At 36.5% G+C, this 21546-nt stretch overlaps 1 protein-coding gene across 2 annotated transcripts in view; it reads right to left on the reverse strand.

Moving 5' to 3' along the window:
* The window catches only part of STIM2 (stromal interaction molecule 2), a 169545-nt gene that overhangs the window by 31135 nt on the left and 116864 nt on the right, over positions 1-21546 (reverse strand). For both annotated transcript variants that reach the window (XM_036764099.1, XM_036764098.1), the window contains exon 4: positions 2878-2989. In XM_036764099.1, the coding sequence (XP_036619994.1) occupies positions 2878-2989 (112 nt within the window). The remainder of the gene's footprint in view (positions 1-2877; positions 2990-21546) is intronic.

The raw sequence follows: 21546 nt of genomic DNA on the forward strand, positions 1-21546 counted from the left end.
TTTCATTCAAAATTTTTTTTTTGCAAAATACTTATTAGTGAAAGTGGTATATAGTTCTCTTCCTGTCCCCTGGACTAGGTATCGGATGAGGAAGGAGTGATGAGAGCTAAATTTGGGCCATAGTTGTGGGGGTGGGGAGGAGAGAGTTGCGAGACATAAAAGTTGATGTGGCAGCTGAAAAGTCAAGATCTCACAAGAAACATAAAGGGGGACTGGAATGAAAGCAAGAAAGTGAGGATGATACGGAAGTTGTAAAGCTGGGAAATTATAAAGATGGTGTTGTCTAAAGAAACAATGAATTCTGGAAGAGGTGTAGGGCTTAAGGGAAAAGATAATGGAGTTTTACTTTAGCCATATTCTTTTTGAGCTATAAGACATCTGGATTAAACTGTCCAAGAAGCAGTATGTGACGCGAAACTGTACCTCGGGAAATACTAAGGCTGGATATAAGGCCAGGGAAATTATCTGCATGGAGATAAGTAATCCCATGGAAGCTGATTTGATCATCAAATTAATTTAGAGATAAAAGATATGGCCTCAGAGTTTTGGTAAACATCCACGGTTGGCAGTTTGACATGAAAGATGTTCCAGGAAGGGAATCTGAGAAAACTTCCAGTGTTCCTTCACTGCAAACAATGCTAGCCCCTGTTATTAAATATATTGTTGTGATAATATTAAAGAAGGATTCATCCATGTCCAAGGTTTTTAGGATTAACATAAACGAGAGCTATACTGTCAAAGATTTTTTCTTTGTCTATGGATGTACTTGTGCTGAATCATCCTTTTATTGCTGGTATAAATCCCACGTGGTTCTAAGTGAATAATTTTGGGTATTACTGTTGTCACTGTGCTAATATTTAACTTAAAACTTTTGGCAAAATATTAATCAGGCAAAATGATACATAGTTCTCTCTCCCCGATTTGGTATCAGAACCATTTTTCCATCACAAAAGGAGTCTGGCAAAGGATATGGGCTCAAATTCTAGTTCTACAACTTGCTATTTATATAACCTTGGATAAATGGCCTTCACCTCTCTAAGCCCCAGTTTCCTCAGCTGTAAATTGAGATGACTAGACTAGATAAACTCAAAGGGTTCTTTCTTCACTGCTTCTATTAGACTATAATCTTAAAGTGATATATATACACATATGTATGTGTATATATATATATATGTGTGTGTGTGTGTATGTATATACACATACACACATGTATATGTATGTATATATTTTTATGTATTTATAAATATATATATTTATAATTACATATTTATAAATATATATTTATAATTACATATTTATAAATATATAAATTATATATAATACATATAATTTTAGTAGCATAAACATTCATTGCTTTTCCATTAGAATTCATCTATAAATCATTTTGGACTGAGTTCTGGGGGCAGTTTATTTATATTACACTGGATTTTCTTTACTAAAGTTGGGTTGCTAATTATGTCATTTCTTGTTCTGGTAATAAGGGGTATTTGATAGATTTGTAGGTAGTCTTATATTTCATTTAAGAAATCAGTTCTATTAGCACGTCTGCCTTGATTTTAGCACAATTTTATAAAGTCTGTTATGCTATTCCCCATAGATAAGATGGAAAGATATGAGCTATAAGAGAGTTCAATTAGGTGAACTCACAATTAACTGAGGGGCTGGGTCTAAAGAGTAACTCATTAATGATCTTGGAAGTTCTCTAGTGGAATACTCCAAGGAACCATGCTTGGCCTTTTGCAGTATGACATTTTTCTTAGTAACTTAGACAAAGCCATAAATAGCATGCTTATAAAATTTACAAATGCTGCAAAGCTAGGTAGGACAGATTAATGTGGATAAGATAGAATATCCTAAAAAACAGCCTAACAAAATCCTAACGAGGCTAGAATGGTGGGCTGAAACCAACAATATGAAATTTAATAAAGATAAATGTAAAAATTTACACTAGGATTTTAATCTCCTTCACAAGTACATGATGTAGAAGGTCTAACTAGACAGTGGTTTCCTTCTCTCAAAGATCTGGCAATTTTAGGAGACTCCAGCTGAATGTGCACAATGGTGTCTTATAGCAGCCAAGAAAGCACAACACGAGGCTGCATCAAAAGTACAGAGTCTATGACTAGGGGCAGAAAAGTCCCAGTGTACTCTACCTTGCTCAAAGAAACAATACCTAGAGGATTCTGTTCAGTTTGGAGAATGCCTGAGAGGTGGTTTCAAATTTTAAATCACTCAACCGGAAGAAAATATTTTAATTTCATGCTTCTCTTGGAACTAAGTAAGATACAGAAGCCCACATGCTGAAATGCCTCATTTCCTTCAAATGATCCTTATATGGCTGATTGTAAGGCAACAGAAAGATCCTCACTGCCCTGGTCTAGACATTCTCCAGTTTATAAATGTTCCTTCTAAAACACTTTGTGTACCCAGCTACAGTTGCACTGGCTACATATTATTCAGCACAAAGGGACTCAGAACCCAATAGTGTTAATAATATAAATGCCCCTCCTCGAAGTATCTCTGACCACCAAAGGCTGGCCACCTCATATGGGGTTAAAAAAAAAGTGAATGCTTCTCCTGTCAAACTCATGAGGGCAAGGAGTGTGTTCCTCTCTTACCAGTATGTTTGCCATATTCTTAATATGGATGCCTGCAAAGTGGGAACCACCCATGATTTCATCAATGAAATACCCACATTTACCTCACATATTTACTAGTAGAAATACATGATATCGCTTTAAAATAGTATCTGGAGAATTTTTTTCATTTGGATCTACGGTTATCAGACAGTTTTCACACTGACAAAGGTACTTCCAATATATCTTTTTTTTTTTTACTAAAATAAAAAAATTACTTAAAACATAAAAAAGGAATCACCTGGGAAGGGTTGTTCCTTTGACGTTGTTATCCCTAAAATTCTTCTCATACTGAGGAAGTTCAACAAATTCTATCAGCCACTGAAGGGTGTCTTCAAGTGTCCAATTGTGAACTAGAAGAAACAAAATAAAGGGCTCCTTTCAAACACATTTTCTTTACAGAAGAAAAAAATAAATTACTATAAAGGAAAATAAGGTCAATTAGGCTGGGAAGTTCATTCAATTCAATCAACAATGAATGTCTAACGCATATTTAGTAACCTGAGAAGAAGAGGTATACAACAACCAGAAAACCTAATTCCTGCCTCAGGAGGCTTACAATCTTTAATGGACAAGAAAGAAAACAAAACCTTCACAGTAGTTAAATGAATGCACAGTTCTGAGAATAGCCATTTGTGCATACTTCAGGAGGAGTGGAATAATCTAATACCTCCTCAGTTATTGAAGGATTTCAGGAGATGAGTCATCAGCTGAGTTCTGAGTGACAGAATGAGAGAGAGGGGAAAAGAAGCTGTTCCATGCAGGAAGGAACCACCAATAATGGCTTAGAGTTGAATCTAGGAAGAACAAACGTGAGAGAAAATTAACTTATCTACAATGGAGAAACAAAATGATACTGTTTAAAGAAAAACTAAAAACAATGCAGTTTGTAATGGAATTAAAGCTTCTGAAGTCCATTGTAAGACTTTTATATATTATTTTTAACGAAAGATATTGTAGAGGGTTCTAAGAAAAGAAGAAACGAAATGGGAGCAGTTTTAAAAGATTGTTTTTGTTGCAGCATCAAGAACGAGATTAAAATAATCTGCAGGTAAGGAAGTTCTGAGAACAGTGTTGCAGTCAATAATATTTGGGTGAAATATCAATGAATTCCATGGGACTGACTCAAGAAGATGAAAGAAAGCAACAACACATACAAATAATTGGATAAATGTGGCAGAAGAGATTAAAGAAAATTTAAGTAACTCCTATATCATGTGACTGAACGAAACGTCTGCCAGAAAAATTAGTAAATACAGAATATCAAAGATGGAAAGAAATTCAGAAATCATCTAGGACCAACACCCTCATTTTACAAATGAGAAAGCTAAAGGAAAAAGAGCTGAAATGATTTGCCTAAGGTAGACAGCTAATTTCATCATTGTACATGCATAATTTTAGGCTCTTATTTTTAGAATATGAGAAATGCAGTTAAACAAAAGAAAGAGTGTTGAGAATCAACTTTGTATAGATAAGCTTCAGATTAGTAAAACAATAACATTTGCTAGCAAAATGCAATTCTGGCCATTTACTTTCCTCAAGGACTCTTTAAAGACACAGTATAAAGAAATTTCAAGTAAAAGTGGGCCTATATTGTTATAAATATGCCTACAACCCTGATTAAGTCACCTAACCTCTTAACGATCTACATAACTCTTTAATACTACAAATTACAGAGAAGGTGCTAGCCTACATTGGTGGAAGTTCCTCATCTGGTAGCTCCCTATAGCAATTAAATCACAGGTCCAGTCCTTATCCCTATCTCTTTTGTCACCTGAGGGGCAATGTGCTATAGAATACAAGCTACCAGCCAAGGAATTTGGAAAAAACCTGTTTTTAAATATTTTCTTTCATACTTAATAGCAATGTGGCTAATTAGCAAGGGATCTCATTGATACAGAGCAGTCCCAAATAAAGAAAGTCCCTCTGCCAATTCAGCTTGGCATTGTTTGCATGTTACCTGGCAATCTGCTTTTCTCAAGTATCCTTTAGAGACACAGTATAAATAAATTACAAGTAAAAAGCAGGCTTATATAGTTATATTGTATAATAACAGAAATGGTATCAAATCAAATTCAACATTATTTTTAAAAAATTTTTAGGTAAATCCAAAGCGGTGTGGGTTTCAAGTTTTTACTAAAGTGTTTTCTCAGGATCTAAATCCAATCTTCCCTCATGCAGTAAAGCCATAAGTCAGGGTTATATGCCTGCAACTGCTAGCAATTCCGTCAAATAACTAATGATATCAGCAACAGAGAGAGGTGGTAGGTTCCTCTCACTCAATTTACACACTAGGGTTAATCATTTTACTCTTATGCTTCTTCCTATTCAACAAGACCTTGTATTGTGAGTTGCTCTTAGTTGCCAAGAAAGCTCCATCACAGCAGGTGTGCCCCCACCCCCACACACACACACAGAGGATTAGACTCTGTGAAATTTTTAAGGCTAGTTATCTGATCAAGAACATAAATTCCTAATCTCCAACTAACTTGATCATCAAGATTATCTTAATTCTCAGAGTTGGCATATAGAAGAAACTTAAAATGCTTCTGTTTTCAAAAATACTAAATACTTCAAAATAATCTACCAATCAGACTATTTTAATAGTTTCTAATGGCATATTTTCCTTGATAATATTTGTTTTTATTAAAGACTAATATGCTGCTCTTTGCCACTTTGCTATTCTATTCATCTTGTACTTCAATGAGATGTAAAAGAAAAACATTTCTTTTACTTCATATAGCCCTTACCAACTCACTCAATGGTTTTCACTGATGATGGTCAATGATATAACTGAGCAATGTGCCTGGCCTATTTGATTACAGTCCCCCAGAGAAGCTTGTTTCTAGGTAGCCACTGTAGGGTGGGCAGAAAAAAGTCAAAGTCCCACTAGATAGATTCTGCCATGGTCAGGTCACAGAGGAAGTTAACTGTACTCTAGCTTTCGGCAGAGAGAAATAGCCGGGGCGGGGGGGGTGGTGGGGAAGGGGGGGGGGGGTATCTAGAATAAGGTGATTATGATGGTTCTTTAAAGCAGGGCTTCTTAAACTTTTTCCACTTGCAATCCCTTTAGCACTCTCATTAATCCAAGTTCTCCTTTCAAAAGTGCAGACTGTAACCCAAAGAATTCTGTAATACTCTTGTCCATGTCCACCTATCAATCCACCATTATGGATTAACTCAATGTGCTAGGACCTTTCCCCTGGAATTCTTGATGCATATGTACTAATAAAGCCCATAGGCAGTACACTGATTCTTCTTTGCTACTGCTAGAGTAACTCGCTCATCTCTTATTTTTTTGATGATACATCTCCAATATTATCCTTTATGCCACTTCTCACAGGTAATTCTTCACTGGCAACATTTAACTCTGTTCACAGCAACTATGGCTAACCCAAAACATTAATACTAAGGTATTCCATGGTGCACAACCACATGGCACCTTACTATATGGCAGCAAATTTCTCAAAAGCCTTCCAAACCACAGATTTTCGATTCAATTTTGGGCCCAGTTCATCATCTGCCTACAGTGTCTATCCCATAAAAGTGAATCTATGTATACACACACACACCACATACACACATACGCAATGCCAAAATGCACTGGCGTAAGGACTTGCCTCATCTGGGACTTCTCCATGTTAATTAAACCCTTACCCTATGGAACTGACTTTCCAATAGCCATATATCTATTAAGTACAAGAGAAAGTATTAAAAACCAGGTTTTTTTCTAAGTTCCTTGACTGGTAACTCCTAGTATTGCACGTTGCCTCTTGGGTGACAAAACAGATAGGGATAAGGACTGAACCTGTGAAGTAACTGATACAAAGAACTACCAGATAAGGAAAGTTCCTCTACCCATGCAGGCCAGCACCTTCTCTGTAATTTGTAGTATTAAAGAACTACAAAGAGCATCAAGAGGTTAGTGACTTAGCCAAGGTCACACAGTCAGTATGCATCAGAAGTCAGACTTGATCAAGGTGAGGCCTTTCTGGCTCTTAGGTCAATGCTGTGTTTTTCTGTGTATATGTATACATATACACAAACATATAACATGGCTGTGTGTGTGTGTGTGTGTGTATGTGTGTGTGTGTATATATATGTATGCACATGCTTACTACATGCTGTACATATTTTATACCTATATGTTATGCATATATACACATATACCTGCCAATGTACATATGTATATGTATATATTTATTTCCATTCAACTGTGTATCATATCCTGAATATTTTTCATTCCATTGGTATTTTCCCCCTATGTGGAAAAGTAAAACTGAATTATGTTTAGTGATTACGGATTTCACATAGTTTCATGCAGTTAACACTGTGTCAAACACAAACAAGAGTATCTTGAGGTCTGAAACATCTATAGGGATTTCCTCATATTTGGAGTCTCTAATGGATATCCTCCATGAAAGTCACAAATATTAGACATTCTGATTCTTTTTTTGTTGTTGCTTTAAATTACTAATATCCCCAAATATATCCCTCCCGCTCCCCTATCCAATTAGTCATATTTTCTAACATAAATTTTAAAAGACAGGAGGGCAAAAATAGGCAGTTTGACCAAACTAACCAACCCATCAATCTGACAGTATATCCAACGCTTCCCACTGGTAGTTCTTCACCTTTTGATAAAAAGGGAGGTACATTTTCTCATCTCTTCTTTGGAGCCAAATATAGTCACTACAGTATTCAATTTCAGGTTTTTTCTTCTTTTTATTTACATTGTTGTTGTCATTATGTCTGTTGTTTTCCTGGTTCTACTTATCTCATTTTACTTCAGAAGCTCAAAATTCTTTACATTCACTATTTCTTACAATGAAGTAATAATCCAGCAAATTCACGTGCCACAACTTATTTAGCCATTCTCTAAACAATGGACATATGACAAAAAGTGCTGCTATGAATATTTTGACGTTCAGGGGACCCTTCTTTTCAATCTCTGACTACCTTGGAATGTGCAATTGGCAGTGGAATCTCTGGATTAAAGGATATGGAAAATTCAGTGTGGGTTTTTTTTCCAGCAATATTGCAAATTGCTTTTCAGAATGTTCAGACCCATTCATAGGTCCACCATCAGTGTATTAACGTGCATATCTTCTGAGGTCCCTCCAGTACCATGCTGTAGGCTTATGTTGGTCAGTGGTACATACATTTATCATACAGCTTAAATTCTTCCAACGCATTTTACACTTGGCTATCTACAAGTTAAATTCTCGGATTCATACAGCATAGATATTTACTGGTAAGCTCACAGACAGTAAGAGAAGAAATAAAATATACTTTCATTGACCTTTTGCCCTTGCAAGATTTTGAGGTGCTAACTGTTAAACTATCTAGATAATATTGCTCAACTAAAATTGTTTGAATTATGAGTACATAAGAATTACCACAACAGATAAGACCCACAAGCCCCTACAGGCTAGTATACCATTTCTGCGAGTGGCATTTAGGGACATATTATGGAAGGCTATGACGATATTCACTGATGATAATAGCTTATATGGAATATTAATAGTTATAAAGGACCTTACTCACAAAAACCCTGCAATGTACTTTTATGCTCATTTTAGAGATAAGGAAATCTACAAGTTTAAGTGACTTGATCATGGACACAGAGCTATTAAGAGTAAAAGATATTATTTTAAGTTAGGTCGCTAAACCCTAAGCTTAGTTCTTTTCATTCTATTATAACATGTTTCCTTCACAATGATTTGAACCTCAATCTAAATATTATTAAAAAGTTATAATATTTTGCCCTATGAAGTTGATAGTAGATAATACAAAAGATGAGTCTAGGAAATAGGTTCAAATAAGAATGGCATTGGCTTTCAAAATCTTAAGGAATTTATTCGCTCAGTGATATTTTGACATTAACAATAGAACCACAGAAAATAAATGCTCAGCTACCCTATCCCTTGATATTTTATTTATATTATTTCGTAACTACTTAGATGTGTAACTGTAGTTTCTCCCAATAGAACATAAGTTCCTTGTCAGAAGGGACTATTTTCTTTCTGCACCTCTGGCACCCAGTACAGTGCCTGGCAAAGAATAGGTGCTGGATAAATGTGAGTAGACTGACTGCACTCAGCTGGAATTAAGTGAAGTATCACGTAACAACTGATGGGCACAGTACCTAAATCTTCAGTCACCTATTCGTAGTACTTGGATATCTCATTTAGCTGTCTTTGCAAGACCTTTTAAAAATCAAACTGATATCTGTACCTAAGAGGAAGATTGGCCTAGTAGACTGAACACAGGACTTGGGAGTCACAAAGACCTGAGTTCAAATTCTATGTCAGACATGTAATAGCCTTATGACTTGGGCAAGTCACTTAACTTGACCCAGGCTAAGTTTCCTCATCTGTATAATGGAGATATTAAGACCACTTGCCTCACAGGTTTGGTGTAAGGAATAAATGAAATAACATGTATAGAGCTTTGCAAACTTTGAATCACTAGATAAATGTTAGCAATTATTATTAATTTTTTTAAAAAATTCTGGAAAACATGACAAAGTTTTAACAGATTCCACTATTTCTTTCTATGACATATTTGGCTGAAGCTACAAACCTTTTACAAGGACAGTATCAGTTGAAGAAAATAGAAAAGACCTGCCCGTCTTCACTATCTCCCCAAATATATATTTGTCAAAAGTGCACTGACAGACAGGTCTTCCTGGATACTTCTTCCACCCAAAGTTTATACTTTTTAATTTTTCAAGATTGAGAAACTTTCAAGAAGAGCTTTCCATATAAGCCATTTGAAGACAAAAACATGTCTCAAATCAAAAGGAATACAAATGATTATCAGGATCAGAAGTGAGCAATATAAAGTAACAAACAGACTTTTGGAAGGTAAAGATAGTGTAAAACAATAAAATAACTAGAAGGACAAATCAATGTATTATTTATCTTTTTAAAGTTTGAATGTATATGTCATAACAACAAAAATTAATTTTCAAAGTGACACAGAAAACTATTTCAAGATAAGAAGAACTCTTATTTCCCAAACCTATATAAATGATTATCCAAGAAACAAACTTAGACTTTTAGTGTAGGGATATTAACAGGAGTGCTTCAGAAAGCTTTCTGTTTGATCTGCAATTCTATATGGTTGCTTTATGTAGTCTTTTAACATCTCACAGGTTACTAATAGTAATGAATTTTGTTTATTCTGTGAAGTACAATTTGTAGCCAGGGCTTCATTTCTTTAGGCTTAATGAATAATGTTTTCCTATTATAACTCCATGATACAAAAGATAAAAAAAATAAACTATAAAGTGTCCTGCCCACTGTTGCATGAAGTGTAGTAGAATGAAAGGAGCCCTGGATTTGAAGCTGGAGGCCCTTGATATTTGTCACTTACTTTGTGGGACCTTGGGCAAGTCTGCGATTCACTTTGCTTATCAATGAAGGGGTTGGACTAGGTGAACTTAAAGGTACCTTAGAGTTCTAAATCCATGATCTTAACCTCTAACTACGAGAGGTTATGTGATTTGCTCAATAACATACTAGTAATAAGTAACAAAGATGGGACTGAAAAACAGGTCTTCTGACTACAAACCTAAAATTCTTTCCCCTGCAATGTTATTTAGATTTATGTCCTCTCTTTCCTTATTAAATCTGCGAAGTCCCTGCGGATAGAGATAGTATTCTTATAATTATTTAAATGAGCATGTATGTATGCATTTATGTATGTATGTATATGATGAGAACTTTTCAAAAGTATTTATTTAAAAGATATGCCAATATACTTTTTTTAAAAATTACTAAAACCTTTTTGATACAAAGAATTAAAAAACAAAAAAAGAAAACCTGAAAAGACTACCACCCCCCCCCCCTTTTAACAGAATATGCTTCCTGAGAGAAAAAGGCTTTTTAAAAGCCCACTGTTAACAGAAAATATATATTCTTTATTTGGACAGTACTAAGAAGTATTTTAATTGCATTGTTATAGTGACTGTGCAAAATGTTAGTCTATCCCCGATTTCAGTTTTTAACATTTTATAAAGTCTTACCACGCCTATATCCCGAAGAGATCAACACAGTGACTTGTCCATGGTTCCAAAAGAATGATAAAGAAAATATTACCTATCTCCTGACATTGGTGATAGATTCAGGGTGTGTATGACATACATAGTTTTCATATAGAGCCAATGACGTTAATTTGTTTTTCTTCAGTGATGCAGATTTATCAAAAGGAATTTTTTTTTCTTTTTCCAAAGAAGTGCAGGGGTGAGGAGAGAAAACAGATTTCTATTTTTTAAAAAAAGACATTTTAAAAACAGAGAGGTTGAGAGAAGCACTACAGATGTGGATTGCTGTATGCACTTTCAGATGAGGTCACTGTGTTGTTAATGTTTTGTTTGTTATTCTTTGTTACAAGAGAGCTCTAATGGAGTTGAGGGTAATCTAGAAATAACTGTAAAAATAAAACTTGTCAATAATAATTTTTTAAAAGTGATCAAAGAAAGAAGAAAAGGACTCATATATACAGAAACATTTACTGCAGCTCTTTTCATAGTAGCCAAAACTGGAAACTTAATGGGGTATCTGCCTACTGGGGGATAACTACACAAATTATAGTATATGATTATAACAGAATATTATTGTGTATAAGAAATGACAAACTAGACAGTTTTCGGGAGAAACTGGGAAGATCTCTATGAACTAGTACAAAGTGAAATACACAGAACTAGGAGAACAATTTAAACAGTGACAAAAATATTCTTTTTAAATGCAGCTGAAAAGATTTTACAACTGAATAATGCAATGACAAATCGCAGGTCCTGAGGAATGAGGATGAAACATACTACCTATCTTTTGCCATTGAGGTGATGAACTTAAAATGCAGAATAAGACATATATTGTTGGACATAGTCAATGTGAGATTTGTGTTGCTGGACTATGCATATTTGTAGAGAAGATTTTCTTTTTCCGCTTTAAAAAAATTGTTCAGTATAGGGCAAAGGAAAAATCATGGAAAGAAGAGATAATAAATGCAAAAATTAAAAAAATGTTAAAAGTCTTCCCATGATTCTCTGCAACCAGTCTTCATTTGTTATGGCATAGCAATATTTCATTACATTTATATGCCATAATTTAAGTATTCCCAGATTAATAAACATATTCTACTTAGGCTAATTGGAATCTTTTCTTGTTATAAAGAAATCTCTAAGTAAAAGGGCAATAATAATTTAGTAACTTTTCTTTCAATGATGATTCCTTCCTACTTTTTCAATAATATCTCTTGATAACTTTTGTGACCATAATGGCTAATTTTTTATGATTCTATGAAGTATTCTTTGAGCAATGTAATGGGCAAAGCAATAAATCTACATGGCAATCTGAGAATATTATGATTTATACTATAATGGTACAGCCTAGACATGAACTTTTATTCTCTCTACAATTATTTAGGACTTATTTATTTCTGTAGCATTTCTTTTATACTTCGATTTATTTAAATCCTACAATGTATTGGTGGGTTAATTTCAAAATTTTTATTTTGTAATTTATTTACTATATTAAGTTTTCAGCATTGATTTTCACAAGAGTTTGAATTACAAATTTTCTCCCCATTTCTACCCTCCCCTCCCCAACTCCAAGATAGCATATATTCTGGTTGCCCCATTCCCCAGTCAGCCCTCCCTTCTGTTACCCCACTCCCCTCCCATCCCCTTTTCCCTTCCTTTCTTGTGGGGCAAGATAAATTTCTATGCCCCATTGCCTGTGTATCTTATTTCCTAATTGCATGCGAAAACTTTTTTTTTTGAACATCTGTTTTTAAAACTTTTGAGTTCCAGATTCTCTCCCCTCTTCCCTCCCTACCCACCTTCCCTAAGAAGGCAAGCAATTCAACATAGGCCACATGCCTATCATTATGTAAAACCCTCCCACAATACTCATGTTGCGAAAGACTAACTGTATTTTTCTCCTTCCTAACCTATCCCCCTTTATTGAATTTTCTCCCTTGACCCTGTCCCTTTTCAAAAGTGTTTGTTTTTGATTGCCTCCTCCCCCTATCTGCCCTCCCTTTTTATCTTCTTCCTCCTTCTTTCCTGTGGGGTAAGAAACCCAATTGAGTGTGTATGTTATTCCCTCCTCAGGTCAAATATGATGAGAGCAAGATTCACTCATTCCCCCTCCACCTGCCCCCTCTTCCCTTCCTACAGAACTGCTTTTTCTTGCCACTTTTAGGCAAGATAATTTACCCCATTCTATCTCTCCTTTTCTCTTTCTCTCAATATATTCCTCTCTCATCCCTTAATTTTATTTTTTTAGACATCATCCCTTCATATTCAACTCACCCTATGCCCTCTGTCTGTATATGTGTGTATGTGTGTACTTGTGTGTGTGTGTGTGTGTGTGTGTGTGTGTATATACACACACACACACATATATACACACATACACACATATGTATGTTACCCCCAGATACCCTAATAGTGAGGTCTTAATGAATCATACACATCATCTTTCCATGTAGGAATGTAAACAAAACAGTTCAACTTTAGTAAGTCCCTTGTGACTTCCCTGTCTTGTTTACCTTCTCGTGCTTCTCTTGATTCTTGTGTTAAAAGTCAAATTTTCTATTCAGCTCTGGTCTTTTCACTGAGAAAGCTTGAAAGTCCTCTATTTTATTGAAAATCCATATTTTGCCTTGGAGCATGATACTCAGTTTCGCTGACTCTTGGTTTTAATCCTAGCTCCACTGACCTCTGGAATATTGTATTCCAAGCCCTTTGATCCCTTAATATAGAAGCTGCTAGATCTTGTATTATTCTGATTATGTTTCCACAATACTCAAATTGCTTCTTTCTGGCTGCTTGCAGTATTTTCTCCTTCATCTGGGAGCTCTGGAATTTGGCGACAATATTCCTAGGAGTTTTCTTTTTGGGATCTCTTTCAGGAGACAATCGGTGGATTCTTTCAATTTCTATTTTACTGTCTGGCTCTAGAATATCAGGGCAGTTCTCCTTGATAATTTCTTGAAAGATGATATCTAGGCTCTTTTTTTGATCATGGCTTTCAGGTAGTCCAATAATTTTTAAATTATCTCTCCTGGATCTATTTTCCAGGTCAGTGGTTTTCCCAATGAGATATTTCACACTGTCTTTTGATGTAGACTCTTTGACTTTGTTGACTTCTTCCAGCTGTATATTTTGGTCTTCTTTGTCACCAAAGAAAGGTTCCAAAGTCTGGGTATGAATCTGAGTCCATTTTCGCTGCCTGGCCATGTTCCCAGACAACTACTTGACCCTTGAGTTTTTCGTGGGGGTATGACTGTTTGTAGAGCAGAGAGTACTTTGTTCCATGCTTAAGGGGATGTGCTGTTGTTTTCAGAGCTGTTTCTATACAGCTAGCTCTGCCACACCAGCACTCCTCCTCCCCTCCCAAGAACTGCCAACCCAGACTGGACTCAGATCTCCAGCAGGCTCTGCACTCCTGCTCTGATCTGCCACTTTAATTCCTCCCACCAGGTGGGCCTGGGGCCAGAAGCAACTGCAGCTGTAGTTCTGTAGCTGCACCTCCCCTGCTGCCTCCAGGCTGGTGGCCAAACTGGGAACTCCTTCACTCTGTCCCCGCAGATTTTCCCACTAACCTTCTCTGTTGTCTTTGGTATTTGTGGGTTGAGAAGTCTGGTAACTGCCACAGCTCAGTAATTTAGGGTGCTAGGGTCTGTTCCGCCTTGCGCCCATGCTGGGCTCTGCTCCCTCCGCTCCCAGCTCAGGCCAGTAGACTTTACCCATTGACCATCCAGGCTGTTCTGGGCTGGAGCCCTGCTTCCCTCTGCTATTTCATGGGTTATGCAGTTCTTCTCTGTTGTCTTTGATGTTTGTGGGTTGAGAAGTCTGGTAACTGCCACAGCTCACTGACTTAGGGCACTAAGGCCTGTTCCTCCTGGCTCCCAGTCTGGTTGGTCCAGGCGCAGCTCATGCTGGGCTCTGCTCCACTCCTCTCCCAGCTCCGTGCGCGATAGACCTTACCCAGCGACCATCCAAGCTGTCCTGGGCTGGAGTCCTGCTTCCCTCTGCTATTTTGTGGGTTCCGCAGTTCTGGAATTTGTTCAGAGTCATTTTTTATAGGTTTTTGGAGGGATGTGGCGGGGGGGAGGGGGAGTTCACACAAGTCCCTGCTTTCCAGCTGCCATCTTGACTCTGCCCCAATTTAAAAATTTTTAATGAATATTGCTACTAACAAAGGAATTTCTCTTCCTATCTTTAACTCCTGGGTTTGGAATATAAAATACATAAATACCAACGATGTTTCTGGATTTAATCTGTACTGTGCATATTTACTGAAGCTTTCAGTTATCAAGTTTTCATCGATTCTCAAGAGCTCTTAGTGTAAACCATGATACCATTTGCAAACAGATTATTTTAGTCATTCTTTACCTATGTTTGTTCTCTCAATTTTAAAAATTATCTATAGTTGCTTGGAACATGTCAAATAAAATGAAGACAGCAGGCAACTGGTTTTACCTCTGATCTTATTGAAAAGCTTCTATTGTTTTTTTTTGTTACAAATAATTTAGCTTGTGGTTTTTTTTTTAAGTTTTATTTAGGTCTTCTGGTTTTTTACTGTTGCCATTTCCCATTATCTCACCATCACTACCCAACTCTCTACTATAAAAACAAAACCAATGAAACAAAATGAACCAATATATGAAAGGGAGAAGGCACATTTCATCATCAGATGCTCAAGATAAAGATGGGTCATAACAATTAAATGAGTTTTGTTGTCTTTCAATATTATTTTTGGTTTATATTACTGCAGTCATTATGTTCTGGCATAAGATATTAATCTAAATTTTTTTAAACCAAGTTGCTTTCCAAATTTTCCAGCCATTATTGTCAAATATGCAGTCTCCTTCAATAAACAAACCAGCATTATTAAATTTCTACTATATATCAGGCACTACTGTTAGATGCTTAAAAACATAACAAAAACCAACGTCAGGAGCTTACAGTCAGAAAGGGGAGTCATATGCAAACATAAGTATGTGTTTCTATAAATACAAAGCAGGGGGAAGGCGGAGACAAACAGCCTAGGAATTGGGAGGATCAGGAAACTCCACATGGAGAAGGAAGTATTTGTCCTAAGTCTTGAAGGAAATCTAAGACTCTAAGAAGAGACAGTAAGAAAGGAGAGCATTCCATGCATCAGAACCTGACAGTACAAAGGTTAAGAGATGGGAGGTAGAATACTGTGTTTAATAACACCAAACCAGTCAGAAGAGCCACACTGCAGAGAATGGAGTAATGTGTAATAAGGATGCAAAAATAAAAAAGCTCTAGTTATAAAAAGTTTTAAAAGTTGAATGGAAGATTTTCTATATGAAACTAAATACTAATGTTTTATTGACTTGGGGGTATAGATGGGCATGGCAAATATAAAATGGTATAACATGGTCTAAACTGTAAGAAAATGCATTTTGATAACTATATGTAGGATAAGAGTGGGGAAAGATGAGGTAGGGAGATAATTTAGATGGTTGCTTCAATGGTCAAGGTACAAGGTTGTTGTTGTTTGTCCTTCATTCTTGAAGAGGACCATGACATCAGGAAAGTGATGTCATGATTTGCAATGAGATCCATAAAATCAGATTTAAGTGGAGGAGGGTTGCACAAAGTCACCAGCCTCACTTTCTCCTCCAGGGCCATCTGGGTCCAATGGCCAGACATAGATCAGGACGACTGGAGGAGGCCCCGGATGCAGTGGGAGACCTCTTCAGTCTTTCCCAGGTCTCCTTTCCCTTCTTCCTTCCTCTCCTGTCCTCATAGGGTATATGTCTGTGGGTGCTCTGCCCAAGGCACAAGGTGATGAGGGCCTGAATTAGGATGGTAGCTCTATGAGTAAAGAGAAGGGGATGCATTCAAGAGAAAGTGTGGAAAGAGAAATAACAAATTTTCGTAACTTTGTGAGGTTAGAGTAAGGAGCTGAAGATGTCACCAAGGTTGTGAACTTGGGTTATGGGAAACATGACAGTGCCCTCAACAGCAATAAGAAAGTTTAGAAAAGGGGTGGGTTTTGAGGCAAAGGTAATGAGCTCTGTTTTGGACACACAAGAAATGTAGTTCAAAATCCAACTGATAACTCTTCCCTCCTTCATGACCACAGCTGAAAAGATAGAGAACTAGATATAGAGATCTGATTATCATTTACATAGAGATGATAGAATTCATGAGGACTGCTACAGTCACCAGGTAAAAGTGTAGGGAGTAAAAAGAGGCCCCAGGATAGAGTCTAGAAGTAAACCCACAGTTAGTTGGCATGACATGGATAATGATCCAACAAAGGAAAACTGAAAGTGTGGTTATACAGTTTGGAGGAAAACCAAGAGAGAGGCAGGTCAGAAAATAACCCAATGAGGAGAACACATTCAGGACTGGTGGGTAGTAGTCAACAGCATCAAAAGCTGCTGAGAAGTCAAAGAAGTTGAGGCTGAGAAAAGGCTATTAGATTTGACGATTAAAACACTGTACTTTGTAGTTCCTAAGGCTTACGGACCACTTACGGTCAAAGGATCATGGGACTTACTCATTGGTGTTTTGTTGAATGACTAACCTAATCAGCAAGATCTAAAGTCAAATCCTTCTTCATACACTTACCATTATATAACCCTTAATCAGTTTGCCTTGGTTTCCTGATCTCTAAAATGGGAGGAGTAACTGCACCTACACCTCAAGAGAACTGTTGTGAGGATAAAATGAGATATCTGTGAAGTGTTCTGTAAACCTTAAAGCACTGTACAGATACTAGTTGTCAGCCCATTACAGTATTCTAATTTTCTATCTGAAAATCAGTTTTGATTGATGAATGCCTTATAACATAATTTGAGATTGTACCTTTGTTCATACCTTACTTCATTATTTCCCTTTGGAAAATAGGAACTTATAAAGTTTCCTTCCTCCAAATAAAGTTTTATTAAAAAGTTATTTTCCCTAGTTTTATAAATAATCCATTAGGAGTTTGACCGGTATAGTACTAAATTTATAGATTAATTAAAGTAGTTGTCATTTTTATTATGACTCAACCATGAACATCACACATCTCTCCAATTACTTAAACCTTCTGTATTTCTATAAAGTAGAGGGGTTCTTAATCTGGGGTCCATGAACAATTTTTTAAATATTTTGAAAACCGTCTTTAATATAACTGGTTTCTTTCATAATCCTATGCATTTTATTTTATGCATTTAAAACCATCATTCTGAAAAAGGGCCCATAGGCTTCACCAGACTGCCAAAGTGGTCCACAAAACAATACTAAACACATAAGGTCTGAGTGTCTTGGTAGTTTAACTCCCACAAATTTTATACACTTTATAATTGTTTTCCATGGAATTGTCTGGTGTTTCTTCTAGATTTCTGTTAATATTATAGAGAAATGTTAAAAGGTTTTCTGATTTTATCCTGCTACTTTACTAAAGCCATTGAAGGCTTTATTTGGTTTCTTCTCTGATTTCTTTTCTTGCTTCCCTAAGGTTTCTAAAGAAATCATTTGTACAGTTATCCCTTCCATATCACACGGGTTAGGAGTATAGCGCTCCGCAATCTGGAAAATTTACATAAAAATTTTTGGCCCTCCCTTCTTACAGAGAAGTCTGAATTTTTTCTTTTATGGGGTTTTTAAAGTACTATACATTTTATGAATTTCTGAATTTCTAAGTTTTTTCTGTATCATCTGCTGGCCTTCATGTGTCATCTTCCACAAACCTCCCAAAAAAATTCCCATTTAATTTCTTATGCCAATCTGTGATATATTGAAACCGTGATGGAGAAAGTCACAATGTGGAAGGGATAACTGTATTTAAAGACAAATTTGTCTTCTTTTTGCGAGTCTTCGGTGCCTTTATACTCTCAATGTGTTTCTCTTCTCTTACTATCAAAGCCAGCAGTACACATGTAAATGTTCCCTCCGAGTTCCCCTCCCAGGTCCTCAATCTTTTCAACTTGCATGACTGAACTCCTCTAATTCCACTTCAGCCACATAAAAAGATGATCATACTTGATCTCCATTTCTAAAACTAGTAACTCAAAAATTACATTATCCTTTTATCACCCCATCTCTTCCAATCCTTATTCCTAAATCTATTCCTCATTCCCAACCTAACATCCAATCCCTTCATCTCTCAATACTTTTCTATGCCAATATCCCATTTCCAGCTACTCTCCTCCTTTACCAATTTCTACCATTTAAGTCATAAATTCAATTCTACATTATCCTCTATCTTCACATTACTCTCTCTCTCATCATATCACAACTACACTCTTTGCCAAATGCCAACCATCCATCATCCACCAAATCCAGAAGAAGTCACACAACTATGATGCCTAAACCCACTACAAATTTATGTCACCTAATCTTAACAGCGCTTTCACTGCAGTAAGTCATTCCTTTACTCCTCCCTAATTTATTCTCTAAAAGCATGTACTCATTGTAAAAGCAACTCTTTTAAAACCTTTTAACTTTTCTAAAATTATTTTCCCAAAACACATACCTGACCATGCTGTCCCACTACCCAATTAACTACTTCTAGCATAAAATATAAACCCTTTTGTTTGGATTTTAAAGCTCTTCACCAACTGTCCCTTTCTAACCTTTCCAGCCTTCTACTACACCTTATTCCATTCCACACGTCCCACAGTCTAGTCATTTGGTGTTCTTGCCATTCTGCACATAAGACTCCCATTTGTGTGCCTCTGCATTGATTGCCTGCTGTGCCTGACTTACTCTAAGTTCAAATGCCAACTTCTGGGGGTCTCCCAAGCTGCTACCATCTTCCCCACCAATGTTACCTTAGGTCTGTTTTCCACACGTCATAGATACTTAAAATATTCACATTGCATTCTAACCTGGCAGAACACAATCTTCTTGTGGGGGTGGGGCTTTTTGTTTTTCTATCCCCAGCACCTACCACAGTGCTTGGCATATTTAATAAATGTCACAATTGTAGTCAATCTGTTGCCAAGTCTTATTGATTTCATGCCTCCCTTTCTCCTGACATAGCCACCGCCCTGGTACAGGCTCTCAATACTTCACACTTGGACTACTGCTACAGTCTGACAGTCGGTCTCCCTGCCTCAATGCTCTCCTCAATCCAGTCCATCCTCCATTTAGCTGTCAAATTAAATTTCCTAAAGCAAAAGTCAGACCATGCCATTCCCCACCACCAATTCAATAAATCCCTATTACTTTTAGAATCAACTATAAAATCATTTGTTTGGCATTCAAAGTCCTTCACACCCTGGCCCCTCCAGCCTAGGTAGTCTTCTTAAACCTTACCTTCCCCACCCACATACTCTTCTATCCAATGAAGACCACACTGTAAAGAGAAACAACTTTGAAACACTTAAGAAGTCTCACTGACACAATGAACAACAATTATTATAGAGAATCCATGTTAATTAATGATGAATATTTTACAAAGGCTTGGTTATAAATGAAAGTGCTTCTTTCATGAAACAGTGGGAAAAGGAGAAGGGAAAGGGAAAGGAAAAAAGAAAGCCTTAATCTAAAGACACATATTCAACGTTCCCGGATAGTCTCAACATTTTGTAACAGATTTTTTTAACCTTCAAAATAGAACATGCATTATGTTCTATCAAATAGGCTCATCACGGTCTGCTGAGTTCTAAAAAGCTCTATCTTAGATCAGAGATTGTGAGTTAAGAGACCCTGGAGGTTGTCTCATACCACCCCACCCACCCGAAAGCATTATTTTAAGAAATCATAAGTGAATGCTGCTCATATCTATTAGAACCAGGGATCATAGTGAAGACAGAAAGAATTCACAATTGCCCCAAAAGGAAGGAAAAGTCTCGGGAACATACAGCCAAAATCCAGAGCTCCTACCTCAAAGAAAAAATATGGCAAGTATCCAAAAAGAAGCAATTCAAGTACCAAGAACTAAAGTCAAGTACATTCTACTTAATAGAGAGAGATCTTTGAATACAACATTACAAAAAGCAAAAGAAGATTTACAAAGAAGAATAATTTATCCTAGAAAGCTGAGTATAATCCTATGGCGGGTAGGGAATAGATCCTTACTTGAATAAGAGGGTTGGCAAACATTTTTGATGAAAAGACCAGAGTTTAATAGGAAAGTAATATACAAAGACAAGGGTGGTCCAGAAATATCCAGAAAGGTAAATTTATTTGAACAATTTTTTTATGTTTTATGATGATGTAATGCAGACATTGTAATAGAGAGAGAGGTAAGTATCTCTTTGGAACCTTAATGTATTCAAAGGGTAGTGAGAAAGCTAAAGAAGAAAAACAGAGGACATGTGGGTGAACTGGTTCTCTTCTGAGTGTCTGAAGAATTGTAAAAGAATACACTTAAGGAGAAAGGAAAAAGGGGAGGTAGAACTTGTTATTTCTCATAATTGGTGTGAAAGTAGACAAAACATGAATTATGGGGTAGGGGTATGTGTATTATATGAATTTCATTCTTATATAAAATGGAAAACAGAAGGTTGAATATATACACATACAAAAAGAGTTTATTATAGAAATACATCGAACTCTACAGGGAAACAAGTGGTATTGAGGAGGATAATGGATATTAAATGGGAAAAAAATATGGGGGGAGGGAAAAGCTCGGAAGGAGGGGAAGGGAGGGAAAAGAAAACAAACTTCTTAAATCTGATGAGAGGAATAAAAAAGTTACTCGCCTCCAGATAGAGAGGTGATGGACATAAAGTACAGAGATGTACAGTTATAGGCATGGCCACTGTGTGCATTCCTTTTGCTTGACTCTAAGTATATGTTACAAGGGTCTCTTTCTCTCAGTTGGTGGAAGGGGGAGAGAATTAGCAACAGTGATACTAAAAATAAGAGAATCATAGAAACCTTTTTAAAAATGTATTATTAGAAAACAGAAGGCAG

The sequence above is a fragment of the Trichosurus vulpecula genome, chromosome 6 (genome assembly GCF_011100635.1).
Source record: "Trichosurus vulpecula isolate mTriVul1 chromosome 6, mTriVul1.pri, whole genome shotgun sequence".
Classification (NCBI taxonomy): Eukaryota; Metazoa; Chordata; class Mammalia; order Diprotodontia; family Phalangeridae; genus Trichosurus; species Trichosurus vulpecula.